Source organism: Zea mays, chromosome 2 (genome assembly GCF_902167145.1).
Source record: "Zea mays cultivar B73 chromosome 2, Zm-B73-REFERENCE-NAM-5.0, whole genome shotgun sequence".
Taxonomy (NCBI): Eukaryota; Viridiplantae; Streptophyta; class Magnoliopsida; order Poales; family Poaceae; genus Zea; species Zea mays.
In genome coordinates, this window is record NC_050097.1 from 172,937,061 (window position 1) to 172,959,878 (window position 22,818).

The window sequence follows — 22,818 nt, forward strand, 5'->3', positions numbered from 1 at the left end:
AAAACTGTTATCTTTTTTTTCATTATGCAAGAAAGATAATCCACAGTTTTTTTCAGACTTTCAACTGGACAAAGAAGGGAAAATTTTAAGCATATTTTGGTCCCATGCTAGCCAGCAAGCCGAGTACATTGATTTTGGTGATGCAGTTACTTTTGATACTACACATAAGACTAATATGTATGATAAGCCATTAGGCATGTTTGTTGGTTCGAACCACCACCTACAATGCACAATATTTGGGTTTGCTTTACTAGGAGACGAGACAGTTGATACATTCGAGTGGGTATTCAATACGTTCAAAACATGCATGGGATGTGACGGACCACGAGTGATGCTGACAGGTATGTTGTAATAAAATGGCTCGTAATTATTATGTCATGTACTATATGATATCATATTGTCTTGCATGATGTTATGTAAATTTATAAATTTCAGATCAAGACCCTGCCATGCCAATTGCACTTGGCAGAGTATTCCCAAACACAATACATCGATTGTGTTTGTGGCATGTGCAAAACAGGTATATGCCCCACTTGAATGAATTATATGCAAGATTTGAGGACATGGATTTCAAAACAAGGTTCCAATCTATAATACATCATCCATTGAATGAAATGGAGTTCGAGGCTGCCTGGCAAATGATGCTTGATGATTTCCACCTACACGAGAACAACACCCTTGCCAGATTATATGACATACGCAAAGATTGGGTACCTGCATTTTTCAAAGGAGATTATTGTGGTCTTATGGTCTCTACACAACGAAGCGAGAGCATGAACAAGTTGGTGAAGAGTGCCCACGTGGATGCAAACACACCGCTTCATCAATTTGCAAAGCAAATGATGAAGCTACTGCATAGTAGGAAGATGAAAGAGGCCAAAGAGGCACTAGGATGCATGGTAAGTGAAAAAAATTAATAAACATATGTTTTATGCTATTAAAACCAAAACAGTATTAATACTATATTGTGTAATTTGCAGGGTCAAAAGGATACAACTACATTGTATATGTTTGAAATAAGAGTAGCAAGGGCATACACTAGAGCTGTGATGACAAGGTTTCAGGAGACAGTAAAATATGCAACTGCATACCGAATAGACCGTGATACAGAGGGTGAGGAACATGATTGGGTGGTGAAACATACTACAAGATCAAATAAAATTGTTTGGGGTCAACACCAATTCAAGATAAGGGCTGATGTGGATGCCGGAAAGTATTCATGTGAGTGCAAGCATTGGGAGCATACAGGTATGTTATACTATAAAAAATTATAAATTATTACGAAAGCATAGCTGTTTACGATTAATATATGACATAATGTATGTTTAATCAATTATAGGTCTATTTTGTGTTCATCTTGTACGCGCTTTCATGCATCTACAAATTGAAAGGATCCCAAGTGAGTATATTTTGCAACGATACACATACTCCGCGCATCAAGATGTGGCTTTTTCAAGAGACGATAGGAATTTGAAAGGGAAAGATGGAGAAACTAGATCATATAGACAGAAGATGTTGCTTAAAAAAGCAATGAAAGTAGTACACCATGCGAGTATGTCTAAAGCTGGGAATGATAAAGCCCTAGAGATGATGGACGAATTATTAGGGTTATTGATGCGTGTGGAGCCTGATATAGGTACTGGTGAGAGTTGTGGCACAAGTGTTTGCGATGACATCCAGGTACGCACCTCGTGATGTTATGAATTTTGCATAATTACTTGTCGAATATGATCCATGATTGTAATGATGATATAGGTCGAAGCGTATGAAACAGAGGAAATGGCTATAGACAACTTACGCAGATTAGATGATGGGAACGAGGTATGGAACAGATCTTTATAATGTATTACATATACTGCACTATAAAATTTGTGTCCTCACTGGACTTTGTTTTATTTCACAGGAAATTTTAATGGGCTCTAATACAAATGAATGCAATACTAAGGATGATCAATGTAATATGCAGATATTAACATTGGAACATAACACTGACAGTCGGCTGGTTGAGAGTAGTTCTATGGATGTGGAAGCTAGAAAGGTGAAAACATTGCTACAATATATGATGACATACGAGAAAGTAAAATCTGACTTGATATCTTTGTTTTGTAGAAACTGGAATTTCATATGGAAGGTGTAAACTTAACAAGACCAGATAAGGCCAAGCCTAAGGGAAGAACAATCAAAAGTAGTGAGCAACAAGTTTTAAAATTGGGTGCGAAAGGAGCTAAGAAGATGAGCAGGAAATGCCAGAAATGTGGCATAGCTGATGGTCACAACAGCCGTACGTGTTTAACTGTCGAGGATAATAGGGTTCGATTGGCTAACCTATCTGGACGTAAGCGAGGACGGCCTCCTGGTTCAAGGAACAAACTCATAGCTGCAGCCCCGCAATGGAATGAGACATCAACGTCGAAAAAACGAACGGTGGATGTCGGAGATGATGATTCATCTGGTAGAGAGTAAAAGACCATAAGATACAAATATTTCCTTGTGTAAATGTGATTCCTGTGTTCGTTTGACTACTTCCAAAAAGAATCATAAATATACTTGCAAACTGGCATAAATGGATGTGTAGTTTGTCATAAGCTTTAACAGTAATGCAGCAGTCTGACTGTACATGTACTTAGCATAAATGTATGTGAAAACCTGCGTAACTATGCGTTGTGTAATGCATAAGAGGGTAAGCCTGTGAACCATGACTGTACAAAAAATGACTCTGCGTTGTGTAATGCAAACTGGCATAAATGTCTGTGTAATTTGTCATAAGCTTTAACAGTTATGCAGCAAACTGACTGTACATATACTACGGTCAATAATTATATCGTGAACATGCATACGTCCAGATAGGTTATGCAGTTATGCAGCAATCTGACTGTACATTTATGCAGCAATCTGACTGTACATATGCAGCAATCTGACTGTACAAACATGCATAAGCCTTTCAATAATTATATCGTAAAATCCGGTCAAGAAACATGCATACTTCGGGGTTATTGACATAACAATATTGTACAGAAACCTGGAAGAATCAAATGCAAGAAACAGACATTACATTTCAAACACAGTTTGGAACAACATGCCAGTTTAGAAAAAAGCTGATCCCAAAGTTGTCAATGACATAACTAAGAAACGTCTACGGACTTTGGCCATAATATACACACATGACTGATCTGAAGTTTAGGGAACGATTGTATACAAAATATATTACATGACCAAACTAAACTACATCCTTTAGACCTTGAATCTTTGGATGTCTTGGAGCAGCGATAATGCTTTGTTCTTCGGGTGGAATGTGATGTAATGCAGCGCAAGAGACCGTATCTCACTGGTGTTGCCCTGCAATACAAAAACACTGAGTTAGTTATACCTCTGTTCCATGTGTTGCCATGGGCCAACTGTAGAATTAAATGGTAAATTTGTACGTACTGCTTCTATGTCTGACCGCAAAGATCCTTCGTCGCATTGATAAAATAGAATGTAACCCATGACATAAAACCCACAGTCATTTGATCCAGCTACCATGTTAGGACAATTTTGGCACAAGTCAATTGTGAAGTTACCAAACTTGGGAAAGCATGAACTGGGCCGCACATGTTGTATTGCTTTGTTTAATCTGCTCATAATAACCTTAGCCCAGGGTAACTTTCTGCCACCTGAGCCCAAATGTGCAAAATGATAGTCCTTCCATGTAGTTCCACCAAGTGTTGGTCCATATGGGTTGGAATCTAAAATATGAATGCACTTCTTGACCTTGTTGACAACATACAATGTCCAATGCCCCCTGCTTACCATGGGGACCATGATCTGACCGTGTAAAAAAAGCATAAAATTAACAGGGTAACTTACAAAAGCATAACAATGTGATATGTTACATTTAAAAGGAATTGTGTTTGGATTATGAAATACGATTGTTACCGCTTTGCATTGGTCCAACTCATCTGTCTCAGGCAATGAATTGTCTAGAAGTGTGTGGAGTACAGATTCATCAAAAGGTTGAGGATTGCGACTGTGTCGTTCCTGTTCCTCAAAGTTGAGTATTGACTGCAATAAACAATATAAATGGAGTGAGTGTACTTGGGTTGATCTAATTTGTATATGAAAATGGTGTATGTAAGTTACAATAGTTTACCCCAACATTAACATCAAGAACCAAACTGTTCGAACTCATGGAAATCTGCTGATTTTTTGCATCATGAATAACACATTGGATGAAACACTGCATGAATCCATTGTCGAGACACTTCCCATCGGCAAAAGATTCATATATGTCAGAACATGTCGCTGAATATTCACCATAATCTATTATGGTCCTGGTGAATTTTTTAAATCAATTAGAAAGGTGGCGTAAATCTACAAGCATATAAACAAATTTAGATTAAGTATGAACTTCGTACCTGCCGGTGTCAGATTGCAGACCACACAAATATTCGCGTAGAGCTAACACAGTTTGCATCTCCGAATCAAGAGAAGCCTGGCCAACCTGTGGAGTGTTTGTAGCTGGATCGGTTTCAACATAAACCTAAAAATATATATGAAAATATACATAAAACTCTGTGAACAATTTTGACAACTATAAAGAAAATGAAAATAACTGAGCTGACATAAAGTGGAATATACGTATGTGGAATGAAGTGTCATAAACTGGCATAAAATTAATGAGCTGCCATTACTGATACATATCAAGAGAAAGAAATATTCTTGCAAACTGCATAAATGAATGTGTAATTTATCATAGGCAGCTAGCAGTTATGTAAAAACTGCATGCACATGTACTCAGCATATATGTATATGTAAATGGGCATAACACTGATTTGTAAGATGCATAACCTATTTAGACTGTGAAGCATGGCTGTACAAAATCTGTGATAAGTTGAACACTACAAAGAAAATGTAAATTACTGAGCTGACATGTTCAGATGGAGTCTGATCAAAGCATGGACCACTGTCAGGCAAGTCTGTTTCTGCCACTTGTTGTACGCCGCCAGTAGACTAACAAATGATGGTATAAATGGATTACAAATTTAGTAAACTGCTAATGAGAATATAGAAAAAACACGAGGGGGTTTAGACATACCTTGATTTGCGGAGTCGCATCAAATATCGGCGCGTCAGGATCCATGTGTGGTGTTGCTTTAGGAGTGACGTTTGTATTGGTCGGCATGTTCTTGCCACTGTCACAATGTTTACCCTGAAAGAATTGTAATGGTTATATGCTATTTACATAAAACGATTAATACAACCCTAGAATGAAAAAATACAATGATTGTAAAAACATTACCACTGAGGTTGTAGGTGTTTTGTTCTGTTTCGTTATATTTGTATGAACCAGTAGATCAATATCAGCTTCATCGGGACAACTTTCTAATAGTACACGAATATGCTGTTGCCTTAACAGTAATTCATGTACCTGTGTGTCTGTAAACTGCGTATCCAGCTGAGAAACTGGAGTAGACATATCGGGTACAGTTGGGGGGGCCGGACACGTACATCCTTCTGTACGTGTCATGTAAACAAATAAAACATTGTTAAAAATAATGGCATCAAAACCATATCGATAAATGATTGCATAACTTTTTTATATTGACGTAAATACATTAAACAGACTAACCAGCTGTCTGGGGAAGAATATCATCTGATTTTGATGTGGTTTTCTGCACATCATAAGCATCTTCGTTGTCACCCGCCTCGGCACGGAGGACCTCATCAATTAACTCGCCAAAAACATCAGATAGATTGAATTGTTTCTCAACAATCTGCTGAAGAGTCTGTTTAATAACTGAACACGCCTTACCAACCTCCGCATCAAAATGTGACAGCTTCTCTATGAAACCCATGCGGTGGCGGGATGGAAGCTGATTAAGCTTGCTTGATATCAAATCCCTGATGAGCGGGAGTTCGATGTGAATTGAGTGCTGTCCAGATGGGTCAGGACGAGGAACATCAAAAGCGTTGGTCCTGGTCTTATGCTGTTGTAAATTGAAAATTATTAAGTAAATGTATAGCATATAACTGGATATTATGTTGAAATTCTATGACAAACAAATATATAAATAGAATCATGCCTTGAATTGTGCATGAACGGGTGGTACATCTGTGTAGCAGGTCTCTGAGGAGCTTCGGAACTAAAAAAAATGTGTGAGATATGGAGTAAAACTAAAAAAAATGATTGACACATAAGAAAAAATACCGAGCAATGTCCAAATGCTTCTTCTCCTTTGCGTATCTTGCCCTTGTCAGCTCTTGTCAGGGCTTGAATAATATTCCTATCAAAGTATTTGATTCGTGGTGATCCACGTTTGTTCAGGGGTGCCGCTGAGTCATGCAAATGATCCAAATAATACAGCTGCAAAAGGCATAACATGAGTCATTATAAGACATAACAAAAGCATAAACTACGTGTATATGGATTTTGCATACAAGATTATGGGTACATGTAACAGACAAAAAAAGGATATGCTTACAAGAACAACGATGGAACATCCATAGATGGTTGTAGAAACGTTCGTAACGCTCCTGTTATGCCACTTCTTGGCAGCTTGGCATAAATCATTGAAAATAAGCTGGCACCAGTCAATCTGGTGGAAACGATCCATCTGCTCGGTTAAAAGAACCTCATGGTTCGTTATTCCCCAGCTGGCAGTAGGGAACAACAACCTATTGAACAATATCAAGAAAAAGCATCTGATGCTTAAATCATCGTCAGAACCTTTCCTCAAACGATCTTGTAGAGCTGTAACCCCAAAATCTTCTTTCGATAGCCCAAGTTCAGCTCTCAAATTGTTGGCAACAACAGCTTCATCGATGCCCAATGCAGTTCCTCCCCCAGCATTCGGTAAACCCAAAATTAGGTGCACCGTATCCTTTGTTATTTTCAGCTCCTTTCCAGGGCCAGCTCGAATTGTCATGTCATTGGGGTCGAGCTTTTCCATCAGCCAAGCTAAGTGTGATCTGCTGCCGAGTGCGTCCAGTCTCATATCAAGAATACTAGAAAATCCCCTACGTGCAATTGCTTGTTGTTGTCTGTCATTTAATATATGTATGCTTACTAACACATCTTGGGGTTGCATCTGACGTTCAGCTTCTGCTGGGGAAAATATATAAAATGAATATTGTAAACATTTACATGTGCATAATCGCAACACAATGTTTAACTCAGACATCAAGACAACATGATTTCACGCATAAAAAGGATATATTGCCATAGACATAAATATCTAACCTGTCGGGGTGGGGGCACTGCTTTCCTCCGCTTAGTGACTACCTTCTTCAAAACTTTCCCAGGGCTGTCGTCCAAGTTACGCTTCTTGGATGATGGCATAAAGTCATCATCCTCATCAGCAGCACGCCTTGTCTCAGGTCTAACAGTCCCCGCCGGAGCACGGGGTATGTCAACGCTGAAGCACTCCTGAGTAGACTGGATTATGATCCGTTTTGGATTGGAAGGTGGTCGGTCTACGTTCTTCATCACTGATGTTCCTACCAAAATGAAACAACACATATACATAAAATACGTAAAGGATCAAAAAAAAGATAAGCACAAAGTCAATTCAGATCAGTTCATGACCATACATTGCATAAATGTATCAACAAAGCAGCATAACACAATATTGTAAATTGCATAAACTTATGAGACTAACTTGATAAAAAAAATCTGCTCATATGCGACATCCAATTAATGTATAACCTGGTTATTTCGTTTGAGCTGGCCCAATTTGAACAGCATTAGGTTTTATGGCATAATGTATTGATGTATGGATCATACTTCTGTCAACAAATCAGCATAACACAATATTGTAAATTGCATAAACTTGTGAGACTAACTTGATCAAAAAAATTCTGCTCATATGCGACATCTAATTAATGTATAACCTGGTTATTTCGTGTGAGCTAGCCCAATTTGAACAGCAATAGGTTTTATGGCATAATGTATTGATGTATGGATCATACTTCTGTCAACAAATCAGCATAAACAAAATATTGTAAACTGCATAAAGGTGTGATAGATTGCATAGTATACATTTGTGTCTCCAATTAACTATAAATTTATAATGAATTGGTATTTGATAAATCAAGCAATTGGCAAAATAATAATGTGAACTCTATCTACGATTCAGATTGGAAGAGTTAAAGGTTGATGGCTTACCGGAATGTGGATGGGCCTGGAGGGCGGCTGAATCCGATACAGCTGTGCAGGGGACAACCCAACGCGACGCGGGGCTGTGCCAAATGCGTCGGGGACTCGACGTTGGGGACGGACCTCGCGACGGGGTAGGGGAGTCGGCGTTCGGCCGCCGCGGTGGAGAAGATCGAGGTCTCGGTCTCTGACGAGTAGGAGAACGCAAGGGCGGCACAACCGCCTCCTCGATTCCGGGGCCCTTGCCGGAGACGAAAAACAAGGCCACGGCCTGTGTGCGGCGGAGAAGGCGAGGGCGTGCGGCGGAGAAGGCGAGGGCGGGTCTCTGCGGGGGTGAAGGAGAATGCGACGGCGGGGGAACTGCGGGGGAGAATCTTAATGCGACGGCGGCGGTTAGTCTAGGGTTCGCCGGGTGCCGAGGAGAAGCAGCATACGGCGGCGGATTTGGCTAGGGTTCGGCGGGAGCGATAGTTACGGGAGAGCTGTGCTGAGAAAACGACGGCTCAGTTCCTTGATTCGTGGGCCCGGATTACGTAAACTGCCTAGATTGCGGGAACACGATCTTTTCGTGGGCCCGGATGCCGCGAGACGTGCGCACACCAAAAGAGTGTAAACGGTAACAAAAAGGAGCATAACTCGTATTTATAATTGACGTAACAGTGTATTACAGTAAACCAGTAAAGCGTGCGCGCCGGTCAAAGCACCTGGTCGGTGTCTGGTCGGGGCTTCCTGTAGTTAGAGAGAGCCCAGGGCTCTAAATACTATATCTATATATATATATACTAGTCAAGTGCCCGTGCGTTGCAACAGCATATAAAACCAGATTCATTTGTCACAGAGCTCTGATTTAGATATATATAGCTACAAATTGCAGATCAATTCTCCAAGTGACGAGTTCATAAATAAAATATATTTGGAATCGAGCAAACGTCTTATTCATCACGCCAGAACTCAATATCAGATGGCATAAAGGTATCACAAAGAACAATTCTTGATATCTATTTTTTAAACGAGTATATATATGCAGATTAGCTAATCATTGTTTGGTGACGATTTGGTAGCAATGATCGGTTTTCAAATGACTTTGATAATGAGATGTTGAATATAACAATGTCGAGTCGAAGTCACCTAAAGAGGTACGACGACATTTTATTTATGGTAAGCAACGAAAGACAGAACAATATTCAGACCACGGATAGACATAGAAAAAATTTCAGATCCATTACAGACTGTGTTACTAAATAAAACTAAAATTATTCGATAAATTGCAACTAAACGTAAAGGCTCTAGGCGGGAGATCCCCCTGCCTACTCGGACTTCTGTCGGCACTTCCTCTTAAGCCGCCTCATGCAAGCATGCACTTCTTTCACTGCACACCAGACAAATAAGAATACAAGATGGTAGAGTTTCATCAAAATGAAGCCTTTATTTTTTAACCGGATCAAAATGAAGACAAGACAACAGGGGGGAAAGAAAAACAAATAGTGACACAAACTGTTATTGTAGAGTTTCATGTATATAATCAGAATGAAGCACAGTCGCCCCTCTTCATCTCCAAAGTGATCACAAGTACTACATCCCATAAAAATACCAGATTATGACAAACCACAAAAAAGGTCAAAGAGGAGGCTACAACATTCATAATGAGTAGGAGGTATTTCTCGTCACTTAGATCAGACACCAAATATTTCAGAAACCTAGATCAAAATGAGTAGGAGTCTTTGGGTGGATTGTGAATCTGGCTACAAACAAGGAGGCAGTAGCAGAGGGTAGGTAGCTTATGCAATCATAATCCAACAAGCTCCATTATGCAAGGTAGCACAAACTCAAGTTTTCCTCTTCTTGTACTCTGAATTTTGAATAAAAAATAAATTATCAAAAAACAATAAGAGAAGTAAATGCACATGCTCCAAAGTACCACTTACATTGCCTCCACGACACGGAGCTATGAATTGCCTAAAACAGATAGTTATCTAGTATTAGAGTCTAAACTTCGTTTAAGTCCAGTAAGGCATAATTTTTAGAGCAAGTATTATCAAAGGTTATAAACAAGTTACATACTAAGGTCAAGGAGAGAGAAGAAGCGGACTACAAACTTAGAGTCAGCTTAGACACAAGAAATAAGAAGCTTTGTGAAAAAGATAAGTGGAATCATGTATTAATAATGAAAAGCTAACTACTATATGAATGGGATAAAAAAGTAGGCTGTAGACATCCTTACAACCAACTGTCAGCTATATTATTAAACTTCCTCTTATATGGTAACATACAAAAGGAAGTTAGAGTCAGCTTAATTAGACCATTGGATCTGGATTCGACCTCTCGTCAAACAACATCACAACGTGGTTTCAGCAGAAATATATTTAATTAAAGTACATATGAAATATGAAAAAGCTGCTCACCGCGATCGACGATGTAACATATGAATATCAGGTACATACGTGCTCTAGGATGCATAGGTACTCCATTCTTTTTGACTCCCTATCACCTGCAACACAGACACAAGCAACAATTTCTCCTTCAATTCTTTAGTTTATTCATGTAACGCCTCTAAAATAGAAGAATAATACAAATCACTATTTAGTGCAAAAAGATGGTTACAACCTCACCATTATATCAATCAGAATCTAACGAAGGAAGTTGTATTCTGTTTCTGTATGTACTCCATTCACATAGAGTAGTCTAGTGTTCTAATGCCGGTAGCACTACTCTCTCCAAAAAGAAAGAAAAAAATAAAACCTGGTTATAACACAAGAGCAACTCTCAGAAAATAATGATGACATTACAGTGATGTAAGAACAAGTGCAATTTGAATAAAAATAAAGTTGTTTATATGAGCTTATCTACATCTTTTTATACTTTTTCTGTAAACAAGTGAGACAAACACATCTGTTTCAGAAACTGCAGGCATTCAAGTTATAGATATTGTTGCATTTTTTGGCAAGGTTGTTCATAGATGTTTTGAGAACAAGCTTGTATTCATAACAGATTGGTATATTCTTATTGAAACAAAAACTGAGGACTGCTTAGTAACACTAAAATCAAATGTGAGACAAATGACAGGTTCTTGTATGGGTTTGTATGAGCTTATTGACAACTTTTTATACTTTTGTCTGTAAAATCTTGGCACTGAAATTCTTATTGCTCGCAACAAAAATGTTCAGATTTCAGTTTGATTCCAAAACAAATAAACAAGAAATGCGGGCAAGGTCGACACATTCCTGTGAAACTGTCAATTGTTTCATATTGGCCTAGAAACTGTCTTGTTGATCCTGTCATCATGGCACTAAAATTCTTATTTCAAGGTCATAGAACCTAGAAGCTTGTTAGAAATGGAAAGTACATCAAATCCAACCTATCTGACTATAACCAATGAGGCACTGAGCTTGATTTGGCAAGTAAATTATGCAATTAGGTGGCAACAACAGCTACATCATGCAAATACCTAGTACCATGTATAAAGAAACACGTTATATTGTATCTGTATATATCTAACATCAGCTATCTGCACATGTATATCAAATTTACCAACTGAAAAGTTACAAAGAAAGTGAAAAAATAGCAGGCAAAATACCATCAAACATTTTCACTTTGACCACGCCGCAAGGGGTCAGCATCACCAAGTCATGCTATGATCCATGTGCATCTGCGTAACACTCACATGCGTCAACAAATATAAATTTGTATAAAATGAGAGCAACTTTTGGAGCACATCAACCTTCTTTCAAAAGCATCATCACTTTTATATCTCATTTTGAACCTCAAACCAGCCAAAAATGGTTGACCGAAGGTCTTCATGAACTTAGAACATGGTATAATAAATTCAGATTGACGTAACCTGTAAGGTTTTGGAAAGCAATAATTGTAATCAGACGATTGGTTCAAACAAAACCAAAATGCAGCAAGCAATAAAAATAACAGGTGGTGGCGGCGACAGTTCATCCAACTCCATCGAGACTCGAGAGCGGGACAGGGCTCGAATCGGCCCGCAACCAGGCCCTAAATCTTGGAGAAGGGGCGGCGGGACGAAGTGGTTGTAGCCGCGGAAGGAGCTGCTGGCACCGGGGCAGTAGGCGTCCTACAGGTGCATGCTGCTGGTGAGCTTGTGGAAGCCACGTGTGTAGATGCAGAAGCCGAAGACGAGGCCGACGACCACCAGCACCCGCACGATGAGCATGCAGATGCAGCAGCCTTGCTCGGGCAACAACACATCTCGCCTTGTCGTAGTTCTTGCCATGGTCGCGGCTCGTGGATGAACAGGAGAAGGAGAACAGAGGCGCGGAAAAGGCAAGGCGTTGTTGCTTTTGGCTGTTGGTTGGGTTCGCTCGGGAACTGGGCGCGATGAGGGTTTGATCTGCTCTCATATGGGCGTGCGAGCCAGGCCGAGCGACAACGCTACAACTATACTTCCTCTTGCGTGCGGAGGAGGCTGGGATGATGCAGCGGCGCTTCCGCCTGCGTGTCGGCGGCACAGTGCGCGGAGAAGGCAACAACGCAGTGCGTAGAGTCAATGTGGAGCTCCGAGGTGCCGTGGCGTCGGCGGTGGAGTTTGCTCTCGCGCCGTGGCCATGGAGATTTGGGCTCCTGGATGGTGGTGGGGAAATGCGCAATCAGGAACCCTAAATCACAGGAATGGGCATGAAACAGCGGCGAAAAAGAGGAGACTTACTGTGGTAGCGACGTCGGCGGTTAGATTCGGGGAGGAATTGAATTTGGGAGACAAGACCCCAAATCCGCCGCCGCTTTGTCCTTCCCGTTGAGGAAGAAGAGAACGACGAGGACCAAGATGAGGTAGCCGTCGCCGTCCAGCAGCTACCGCGACACCCAGACGCAACAAGATGAGATGACCGGCGCGGCGCAGTAGATGGCGAGGAAGACGACCACGACGGCGGTGGCTGGAGGAGGCAGGCCCCACAGCCGCGCGCGAAGGTGGGCCCGGCGTCAGCGCAAGGAGGAGAAACGGTGGGACGGATGATGAGCGCGTGGACGAGGAGCTTGCGGTGGAACAGAGGAGGAGCCCGTCTGCGTCTAGGCGGCGGAGGCCTGGGCAGACGGATCCATGAGAAGAAGCGGATCGACGAGAAGTTGGAGAAAAATTCCATTCATACGCCTGCCCGAAGTACCAAGTGACGCCTGGCACGGTAATGGTGGACCTTCCATGGCGGTGGGGAGGATTGTGGGGCGCGTGGGCGTTGATTGCGGTGGCGGTGGGGAGGATTGTTGGTGGGGGATCCGCGTGGGCGTTGACTGCGACGGCGGTGGGGAGCGCGGGCGTTGAGCCCTGGCAGAACCGTGCACTGTGCACGCCTACAGTAGAGGCTTAAGAAATAGTATATATATATATATATATATATATATATATATATATATATATATATATATATATATATATATATATATATATATATATATATATACACTTTAGGAAAAGGTTGATACACGCATGCTGGAAGCGGTAAAAAGAACTGCTACAGATCCAGTCAAATTTATTTCACACGTGAGATCATGGAAAGCATATGCTACTACCTAGAAGACTTTGGTGTTCCTGAGAGGAATATATGGTCACATTTTGATAGGACGTCGATGCCTGTGCATGCACAAAGAGGAGAGAGCAAATCAGATTTATTATTTATTAGATTTGTTACTTCAAAGCTATTCTTTTTTTATGTCATAGCAAATCCTATAGAGTGATCTTTATTAGTTGGAACCAGCAAGTGGATTATTACGTCATGATTCCATACGGAGCAGCCAAGCAAATAAATAGCATGCACACACCTGACAAACTCTAGCAGTCCTGCCGAATCAAATTTGGAGTTCGAAAGGTACAGAAGCAAAATGTTATGACGATTTCAGCATAAATTCACGGAGCCGTAGCTTAGAGGTTCCAAAATTGGAACTATTATTAGGCCGTCTTCCACAGCTTATCCATCTTATATTCTATCACTCTCTTATTTCAAGCTTCACTCTCCGCGCTTCACTCTCCGCTTGATTTGCCAAGCTGATGTAATGCTTGCCGGCCAGGTTGATTTCCACGTATGAGCCTTAAAATAATTAGGTTTGCATCCGCTCGTGTAACTCACGCCTTCCGTGTGCAGTCAACCAAATATGCGACCAGATGAAGTCAGCGCATGTGGTGGTTCAGAACGAGGCGATATATACGGGCAACCAATTATGCGGTCTATGAAATGCAATTTGTTTACAGTACAAAATATTGTTTTGCACAATTATATACATATTCCGTCGAGGACACCAATAAAAAATGGAATTTGTCTATGTAATACATGCACGTCGTCGTCACACCATTCTCCAGATGGAGCAACTCACTACAGGAAAACAGTTAATTCCCGTCGGCCAGGAACCGACAGGAATAAGCACTAAACCGACGGGAATAAGTAATTCCCGTCGATTTAGGGCTTATTCCCGTCGGTTGTCAGCCGCCAGGCGTCCCTTGTCGGGGATAAGGTTATTCCCGTCGGGCGCCGACGGGAATACGTAATCCCCGTCGGCCAATATCGAGCCGACGGGAATAAGGGCTAATTCCCGTCGGCCACCACAACCGACGGGCGTTACTAATTAATCCCCGTCGGCTGACCTGGCCGACGGGAGTTACTAATTAATTCCCGTCGGCCAGGTCAGCCGACGGGAATTACCTGGGCCGACGGGAGTTAATAGTCAATTCCCATCGGCTATGGTCAAACCGACGGGAATTAACTGGGCCGACGGGAGTTAACCTATATTTTTGCAACAGCAACACCAAATTAGATATTTCTCACACATAACATACACAAAACATATATATCACAAACATATGACAAAACGTATCACATAAACATATAAATCACAAACGCATTGACATCACACATCACAAACACATTGATATAATTCACACATCACAAACATTTCAGATACGAGAGTATTTACACAAACATAACGTCCAGGAGTTAAAAACATAACGAGCACAAGTTTAAGTGTTTAGAGATAACCACCACTTGGGTGGTTAGAGCTTTGTCCGCTGCCGCCTTCACCACCAGGAGGAGGGAACGCGAAGAGCGAGTCAACAAATCCAGTCCCTGCTGCTGGATCAGACCCACTGCCACCCGCTTCAGGCGTAACCTATGCAAGTTAGCAAATATCAACACGTTAAATGCAAATATCAAAAAGTATACAAGTGTATAAATTAATTGAGAGTTATCAAACGTACCCTATCTCCAGGTGCAGGTATATGTGTCGGAGGGGTGGTGAACTGTGGTGGTGGAACTGGTGTGTTTGCAAATTGGCTCCATTGTGGTGGCGGTGGAAAATTTGATGTGATGCCCTGTTGCTGCATTAACTGTTAAACACATATGTGTTACTACTGAAGATGTTGTATTGAAATATAATAATTTAGAGTTCGGATTATGTGTACTCACTTGATACATCGCTTGATTATGAGCATTGCAAGCCTCCATAAATTCGCGTTGTTGTCTCATCTCTTCACGCATCCTCATAATCTCCAACTCCTGTTCGTTCGGTCGACGAGAGCATGAGCTACGGGAAGATGAACCCGTCCTCTGAGATCTCACCGACGACGAGTCAATGAATCCGTCGAAGAGTGCGTATCTATAAGTGATTCAAAAAATGTTATTACTGCATAATCAATTTAGTGTCAACCATATAATTTCATAAGTTAGAGCTTACCGTCCATGCGCTTTGCCACCACCACTTGCGTACACCACCGAGGGATCCACCGGTTCATGGCGCCAGTCGTAGTCAGGGCCATGGCGACGAACCATCTCCTCCCCATATGCCGCCTATACATCATTCACAACCTTACAAATACAGGAATTTATATACTTTGAACGTTTGAACTTTTGAGCCAAAACTCACCAAGCGATCCGTGGCTGTCTAGCTGCAGAGCTGGTCAGGGTTGTTCGGGTCTGGTCCTTTGTGGCCCTCCTGGTACACCTCAATGTCACTAGGTAAGTAGTAAACCATTCACTAGTGTGACACCCACCCTTCTTGAAACCTTCATACATCCAATCACGTCTATCACCCATTATTAACGGCTGTGTACGAGTAAAGAGTGTGTGTGAGACAATCACGTTTCTACACGTCACACATACATCTATAGGTAAGTAGTAAAACTATATATATATACATAACATAACTTCATCACAATAACATGATTAATACTTGCATAACATCAAATTCATTAAATAATAATATTTGCAATAACTACTATTTGTATAACACATCACATTCACCATCAAATTCATTAACTAATAACATCAAACAACACATTTTATTTTGCAACATAAAATTAAAAATAGCAACTACAATGTATAAAGTCATATGAAGACTAATAACAATATCAATTAACAAATTTAAACAAAATCTAATCACATAACAGTTAACTCCCGTCGGCCACAAAAAACCGACGAAAATAAAATGTTTTAATATATATAATATACCTCGACTTGCGCGGACGACGGTGGTGGACGAAGACGGTGGACGACGGTGGTGGACGACGGCGGTGTGGCGACGGCGGATGGCGTGGGGAGGCGGCAGCGTCGGGCGGCGCAGCAAACAACACCGGCAAACGGCGGACGGGCGGCGCGGCAATCGACGGCGGCGGTTGGGCGTGGACGGGAGGGCGGCGACGGCCGTGGCCGGACGGGCGGGCGGCGGTGCTAGGCGCGGAGGCCGGTCGGGCGGGCGGGCTGCGGCGGTGGGCGACGGACGGGCGGCGGCGCTTGGCACGGTCAGGCGGGTGGCCGGACGGGCGGGCGGCAGCGGTGGTCGCGGTGGCCGGACGGCGGTCGGGCTTGGCGCGGCGGGCGGGCGTTCGTTTCCGGGGAGAGGAAGAGAAATGAATTCGCGGCGTGGCTGTTGACTTATTCGAATAACTCCCGTCGGCCAGAGCATTGGGCCGACGGGAGTTAAGTTATTCCCGTCGGCTGCCGTCCTGGCCGACGGGAATAAACTAATCGTCGTCGGCTGGCGTTTTGGGCCGACGGGATTTAATTAATCGCCGTCGGCCTTCTTTTGGCCGACGGGGATTACGTTATTCCCGTCGGCCCGGCCTATGGCCGACGGGAATTAAAGTAGCCGACGGGGATGCTTCGGATTCCTGTAGTGACTCTGATCCTGCAACAATAATCTGTCAGTAATGTTGTTTTTCTTCCTTAATTCATATGCTTTCTGGCTTTTAGCTATTGACTTGAGAGGTGAATCGGTGATGCCTTGATAATTGGTAGAACACTTTTTTCTGAAGAGTTTTTCTATAGATCTATTCCTGAATAATCTAGCTGTTATAAGAATCAGTGTATTATAGGGTTTGTGTGTGCGGAGAAAGATGCACAAATGGGTCCGTAGGGTTTTGTGAAGCGAAAACGATGGATTCTTCCTGTCGCGCGACGACCCAATGGATTCTACATTCACGCTCGTCGATTTGAGGAATTTTTATTGAAGCGATTCTCACATAAACATCAGCCTGGAAAGCGAGGCGTGTCTGACGGCCAAAATCCGAAACAAAAACATGTCCATTCGACGACGTAATTAAGGTTCCTCTCGGCATTTCAGCAACGGAACACATATGAAAAGTTCCGGGGGGAAAGTCTATTGCACCGGCCGGCATGCATGATGCATGTCACTGAATTATTACTCACTACGCAGCTATTATATAATACCAACTGCAGAATAATCCAGGAGAGAGCAAGCAATTCAAACAAAAAGGCATGAACAAAGGACACGGCATGTGACGTGGTTAGTATAGTACCTGAATTAGATAAGACAAGTTTAATCCGATCCCGGGCTGATCTTTATTAGTTGGGAACAGCAGGTGCGCCTCCATTACGTGCTTCCATCCGTCCAGAGCATGCAAAGGGCAGCAGCAACGTACGCAACCAGCCACCACCAAAGCCACTCTCTCTATTTTTATATATCCTTTTCTCCTCCACCACCGTCGTCCCAGTGGACGACGACCAGGGCAGGCTCCGTTCTATTCGCGGCTGCCGTTAGCTCGCAGGTCCTTGTCCTCGCCTGACCACCCCCCGAATAATCTCCTCTCCTCCGGTCCAAGCTAGCCACGAGCTGCGAAATTAAAAAGAAGAAGAGGTCGCCGTCTTCGTCCTTCGCCTGTGGTACTTAACAGTATTTTAGTTGAGCACAAGTCCTTGTATGTTTCTCCACCTATCTCCCTAGCCTTTGTTAAAAAAAAATAGGAATTATCAGTTTTCATTTAATCCAGAAGAACAGTGTGATATATGTTATGACATGTATGTGCATGTGTGTATCACTACTCGTATAAGCAGTAAAACATGTATAAGTATGTAAAACAGAAAGTACCCTGCGGAGGGATCGATGCTCAAGATATCAGTGGCTTCATTCACACGAGACATCTCGTATGTATGTTCGATGTAGTCGTACATAGTCGATGCAGGAAGATGTACGTCGTGTAGTCCCTCGAACGGTCGCTATAAGACGAACATCAGAAATAGACGAAGCGTTGCTGATCGAATGGATGAAGCGAGCAGTCGCGAGTACGCTCTCTAAAAACATAATCGTCTGCATACCAGTGCAAGCGTACCTCTGCGGACGGCGATTTCGGAGGCCTTCTCTCCCACTATCTCTCTGTGCTCATAGAAGGTAGGACAAGGACGTGATGTTTGCAACGCGTGTGTGCTCCCCCTCCATTCTTATACGCAATCAGAAAGAGAGAAGGACAACGGACAGTAACGGTCGCACCATCAGAACTAGAAACCGATGAGTAACTGATGTCCGACGGTCATTACTTCAGACAAAATACGCAACCGTTTAAAAGAAATATTGTTCCGATCTACCACGAGCCAGCCCGCCCGCCCGGCAGCGACACGTGCTCGAGCGTATGACAGTTCTTCATCCTTTTGTCAATTTCTCAATAGATACATTAATAATCCACCTATTTAAGTTGATTGATTTGTCACTTAAACTTTCAATATCGTGCTAAATTGTTAGTACGCTATAGCATTAAAGTGGAACATTAGTATTAACTATTATTAAATATTAATTAGGCAAAGACCACATTAATCCAACAACTAGTACTTAGTCCCTACACACGGAAGCTGATTTGCGTTGCTTTTCCTTTTCCTTTTGGATTGGATCGTGCATGCATGTGGCATATATCAAGCTCTTGAACTACTTGACCTCCATCCGCATGTCACTTGGAGGAGTACACCAACTGGCAGTGTGCAGGCTGGAGCAGGGCTAGCTGATCGTATCTTATGGTTGGGACGTCGTCCTTGGGTACTACTACTAGCTTAGTAGTGCTAGCGGTGTGAGAGGATGACGATAGCCATGGGCAGCCATAATGTTGCACAGTCACATCTCTATAGTAAATCCATGTCACAATCTATCTTAGGCTTTGTTCGTTTACACCAATCCAGCTCTGGATTAGCATGTATTGGAATTAAATCCATGTCACAATCCACGCCTCAAAATAATCCAAGACTATTTAACTTTTTTTATTCGGTTAAACCTATCATGAAATATAACCCAAGGGTTTAGGATTTTTTAAACTATGGAAGACATGGATTCTATACATAGCTCATTAGCAGGGCCGGCGCTATATACAGGGCTGACAGGGCGCCCGCCCTGGGGCCCAAAATATAGACGGCCCCACCCCCATGCAGCTATACAGTGTAATACTGAGAGCACCTAGAGGGGGGTGAATAGGTGATCTTGTAAAAACTTAAAACTTAATCCACAAAACTTGATTAGGAGTTAGCACGAATAAGCCAAGTGGCTAGAGAGAAGAACAATAACCACAAAGAGATCAACACAGAAATGGCACAGTGGTTTATCCCGTGGTTCGGCCAAGTCCAATACTTGCCTACTCCACGTTGTGGCGTCCCAACGAACGAGGGTTGCAATCAACCCCTTTCAAGCGGTCCAAAGACCTACTTGAATACCATGGTGTTTTGCTTTCTTTACTATATCCCGCTTGCGAGGAATCTCCACAACTTGGAGCCTCTCGCCCTTACACTTTGAAGTTCACAAAGAAGCACGGAGTAAGGGAGGTATGAGCAACGCACACAAGACACGAAATCAGAGTACCAACACGCACACAAGTCACAACAAAGAGCTCACAACACAACCCGGCGAGTTCACAACTCAAATGGAGCTCTAGTTGCTATCACAAAGAATCAAATGCGCGGAATCGAAGTCTTGGTGCTTAGGAATGCTTAGAGAATGCTTGGTCTCCTCCTTCATGCGCCTAGGGGTCCCTTTTATAGCCCCAAGGCAGCTAGGAGCCGTTGAGAGCATTTCAAGAAGGCAATTCTTGCCTTTTGTCGCCTGGCGCACCGGACAGTCCGGTGCACCACCGGACACTGTCCGGTGCGGATCTCTTTCCTTATTTGGCGAAGCCGACCGTTGCAGTCTTGGAGCCGTTGGCGCACCGGACACTGTCCGGTGCACACCGGACAGTCCGGTGCCCCATCCGACCGTTGGCACTTGCCACGAGTCGCGCGCAGATTTCGCGGCCGACCGTTGGCCCGGCCGACTGTTGGCTCACCGGACAGTCCGGTGCACCACCGGACAGTCCGGTGAATTTTAGTCGTACGCCGCCAACGAAGTCCCGAGAGCACCTAGTTGACGGATGCCAGCCTGGCGCACCGGACACTGTCCGGTGCACCACCGGACAGTCCAGTGCACCCAAACTGAGCAGACTCTTGGCTGCTTCGAGCCACTCTTTTCCAATTGCATTTTCACTGATTCTAACACTTAGACAAACATGTTAGTACACAAAAACCAATGCACTAAGTCTAGAATCATACCTTTGTATTGATTTGCACCTTATCCATCATTCGACATAGTTTATCACTTAAGCACTTGTGTTGGACACTAAATCACCAAAATACTTAGAAATGGCCCAAGGGCACATTTCCCTTTCAATCTCCCCCTTTTTGGTGATTTATGCCAACACAACATAAAGCAACTAAAAGAAGTTCAACATCAATTCGAATGAGAACACAAATTTGTTTTGAATCAAATTTGGTATATATGGATCATTCTTTGCCACCACCTGGTTTGTTTTTGCAAATCAAATTCAATTTCCTATCTCTAAGTCAAACACACTTGTTGAGACATAAAGAGAGTTGTTCCAAGAGAAATTGATCAAAGATTTCAAAAACTTCCCCTTTTTCCCATAATCAACCATTCTCCCCACAAGAGGCCAACTTTTGACAAAAGAGACAATAAGAGATTTTTCAAAATCCAAAAGCTCTAACTCTACTTTTTCAAAATTCTCAAGTGGTAGCTGATCCATTTGTTGCTTTGGCCTTATTTTCTCCCCCTTTGGCATCAAACACCAAAACGGGATCAATCTTGGCCCTAAAACCTCATTGCCTCACCAAAATCTCCAAATAAGAGTACAAAGGCAATAAGAATATGGAGATGAACTTGGAGTGAGTTACCCTCTCATCGTAGTGCAGTGGAAGTCTTGCATGGTCCAAGTTCACCTGTCCCTTTCAATCCATCTTTGAGACTAAATCAAGTAAACTCAAGCACACAGTTAGTCTCAAAGGGTCAAGTTGTAGCATGCCTCCCCCTAAATAAGTGCATCACTTGCAAATGGACTTGTGAGGTCCGGGGATCATGAGTACAACTTGAGCACCATAAATAAACAACAAAATGCATAAGGGAACATGATCAAAGCATAAGACACATGTATGCTACACATCAATCCAAGTTCCGCGAATCTAAGACATTTAGCTCACTACGCAGCCTACAAAAGGTCTTCTCATCTAGAGGCTTGGTAAAGATATCGGCTAGCTGGTTCTCGGTGCTCACATGAAACACTTCGATATCCCCCTTTTGCTGGTGGTCTCTAAAAAAGTGATGCCGGATGTCAATGTGCTTTGTGCGGCTGTGTTCAACAGGATTATCCGCTATGCGGATAGCACTCTCATTATCACATAGGAGTGGGACTTTGCTCAGATTGTAGCCAAAGTCCCTGAGGGTTTGCCTCATCCAAAGTAGTTGCGTGCAACACTGTCCTGCAGCAACATACTCGGCCTCAGCGGTGGATAGGGCAACGGAGGTTTGTTTCTTAGAGCTCCACGACACCAGGGACCTTCCTAAGAATTGGCACGTCCCCGATGTACTCTTCCTATCGACCTTACATCCAGCATAGTCGGAGTCTGAATATCCAATCAAGTCAAAGTTAGACCCCTTTGGATACCAGATCCCGAAGCAAGGCGTAGCGACTAAATATCGAAGAATTCGCTTCACAGCCACTAAGTGACACTCCCTTGGATCGGATTGAAATCTAGCACACATGCATACACTAAGCATAATATCTGGTCTACTAGCACATAAATAAAGTAAAGACCCTATCATAGACCGATATGCCTTTTGATCAACGGACTTACCTCCTTTGTTGAGGTCGGTGTGTCCGTCGGTTCCCATTGGAGTCTTTGCGGGCTTGGCATCCTTCATCCCAAACCGTTTGATCAAGTCTTGCGTATACTTCGTTTGGGAGATGAAGGTCCCATCCTTGAGTTGCTTCACTTGGAACCCAAGGAAATAGCTTAGCTCGCCCATCATCGACATCTCAAACTTTTGAGTCATTACCCTGCTAAACTCTTCACAAGACTTTTTGTTAGTAGAACCAAATATTATGTCATCGACATAAATTTGGCACACAAAAAGATCACCATCACAAG

At 42.8% G+C, this 22,818-nt stretch overlaps 2 protein-coding genes and 3 long non-coding RNA genes across 6 annotated transcripts; 1 reads left to right on the top strand and 4 right to left on the bottom strand.

The window, feature by feature from the left end:
- Positions 1 to 302: 302 nt before the first annotated feature.
- Positions 303 to 2,693, top strand: LOC109944041 (protein FAR1-RELATED SEQUENCE 4-like). Of its 2 annotated transcripts, none has more exons than XM_020548463.1 (7): positions 303 to 341; positions 436 to 899; positions 981 to 1,248; positions 1,340 to 1,680; positions 1,756 to 1,821; positions 1,904 to 2,038; positions 2,110 to 2,693. In XM_020548463.1, exons 1-7 carry the CDS (start codon positions 308 to 310, stop codon positions 2,461 to 2,463), a joined length of 1,662 nt encoding a protein of 553 aa, XP_020404052.1. In that variant the 5' UTR covers positions 303 to 307; the 3' UTR covers positions 2,464 to 2,693. The 2 variants fall into 2 exon arrangements, with proteins under 2 accessions (XP_020404052.1, XP_020404053.1); XM_020548464.1 differs by having other exon boundaries at positions 1,967 to 2,038.
- Positions 2,694 to 3,074: 381 nt separating this feature from the next.
- LOC109944575 (uncharacterized) lies at positions 3,075 to 4,149 on the bottom strand. The gene is made up of 3 exons (XR_002267669.1): positions 3,916 to 4,149; positions 3,427 to 3,804; positions 3,075 to 3,336 (listed from the first exon to the last, which is right to left on the bottom strand). It is a non-coding gene; the product is annotated as an uncharacterized lncRNA (long non-coding RNA).
- Positions 4,150 to 4,156: 7 nt separating this feature from the next.
- On the bottom strand, positions 4,157 to 5,166 carry LOC109944574 (uncharacterized). The gene is made up of 4 exons (XR_002267668.1): positions 5,075 to 5,166; positions 4,909 to 4,989; positions 4,395 to 4,519; positions 4,157 to 4,310 (listed from the first exon to the last, which is right to left on the bottom strand). It is a non-coding gene; the product is annotated as an uncharacterized lncRNA (long non-coding RNA).
- A 64-nt stretch (positions 5,167 to 5,230) lies between these two features.
- On the bottom strand, positions 5,231 to 6,929 carry LOC103649088 (uncharacterized). Its single transcript, XM_020549055.1, has 5 exons — positions 6,462 to 6,929; positions 6,188 to 6,343; positions 6,063 to 6,122; positions 5,609 to 5,966; positions 5,231 to 5,493 (listed from the first exon to the last, which is right to left on the bottom strand). The coding sequence occupies exons 1-5, from the start codon at positions 6,927 to 6,929 to the stop codon at positions 5,231 to 5,233; spliced, it is 1,305 nt and encodes a 434-aa protein (XP_020404644.1).
- Positions 6,930 to 10,743: 3,814 nt separating this feature from the next.
- On the bottom strand, positions 10,744 to 17,038 carry LOC103647299 (proline-rich receptor-like protein kinase PERK10). Its single transcript, XR_004856038.1, has 3 exons — positions 16,585 to 17,038; positions 12,804 to 13,441; positions 10,744 to 12,718 (listed from the first exon to the last, which is right to left on the bottom strand). It is a non-coding gene; the product is annotated as a proline-rich receptor-like protein kinase PERK10 (long non-coding RNA).
- Between the last annotated feature and the right edge of the window lie 5,780 nt (positions 17,039 to 22,818).

Excerpts from the sequence above, each read along its gene's own strand:
- LOC103649088 (XM_020549055.1), bottom strand. The coding sequence starts at position 6,929 with ATGGAAAAGCTCGACCCCAATGACATGACAATTCGAGCTGGCCCTGGA. Across the intron at positions 6,344-6,461 it reads GATGTTCCATCGTTGTTCTT|CTGTATTATTTGGATCATTT; the intron begins GTAAGCATATCC and ends TGCCTTTTGCAG. Across the intron at positions 5,494-5,608 it reads TATTCTTCCCCAGACAGCTG|AAGGATGTACGTGTCCGGCC; the intron begins GTTAGTCTGTTT and ends TGACACGTACAG.
- LOC109944041 (XM_020548463.1), top strand. The coding sequence starts at position 308 with ATGGGATGTGACGGACCACGAGTGATGCTGACAG. Across the intron at positions 1,681-1,755 it reads GTGTTTGCGATGACATCCAG|GTCGAAGCGTATGAAACAGA; the intron begins GTACGCACCTCG and ends ATGATGATATAG. Across the intron at positions 2,039-2,109 it reads TGGATGTGGAAGCTAGAAAG|AAACTGGAATTTCATATGGA; the intron begins GTGAAAACATTG and ends TTTGTTTTGTAG.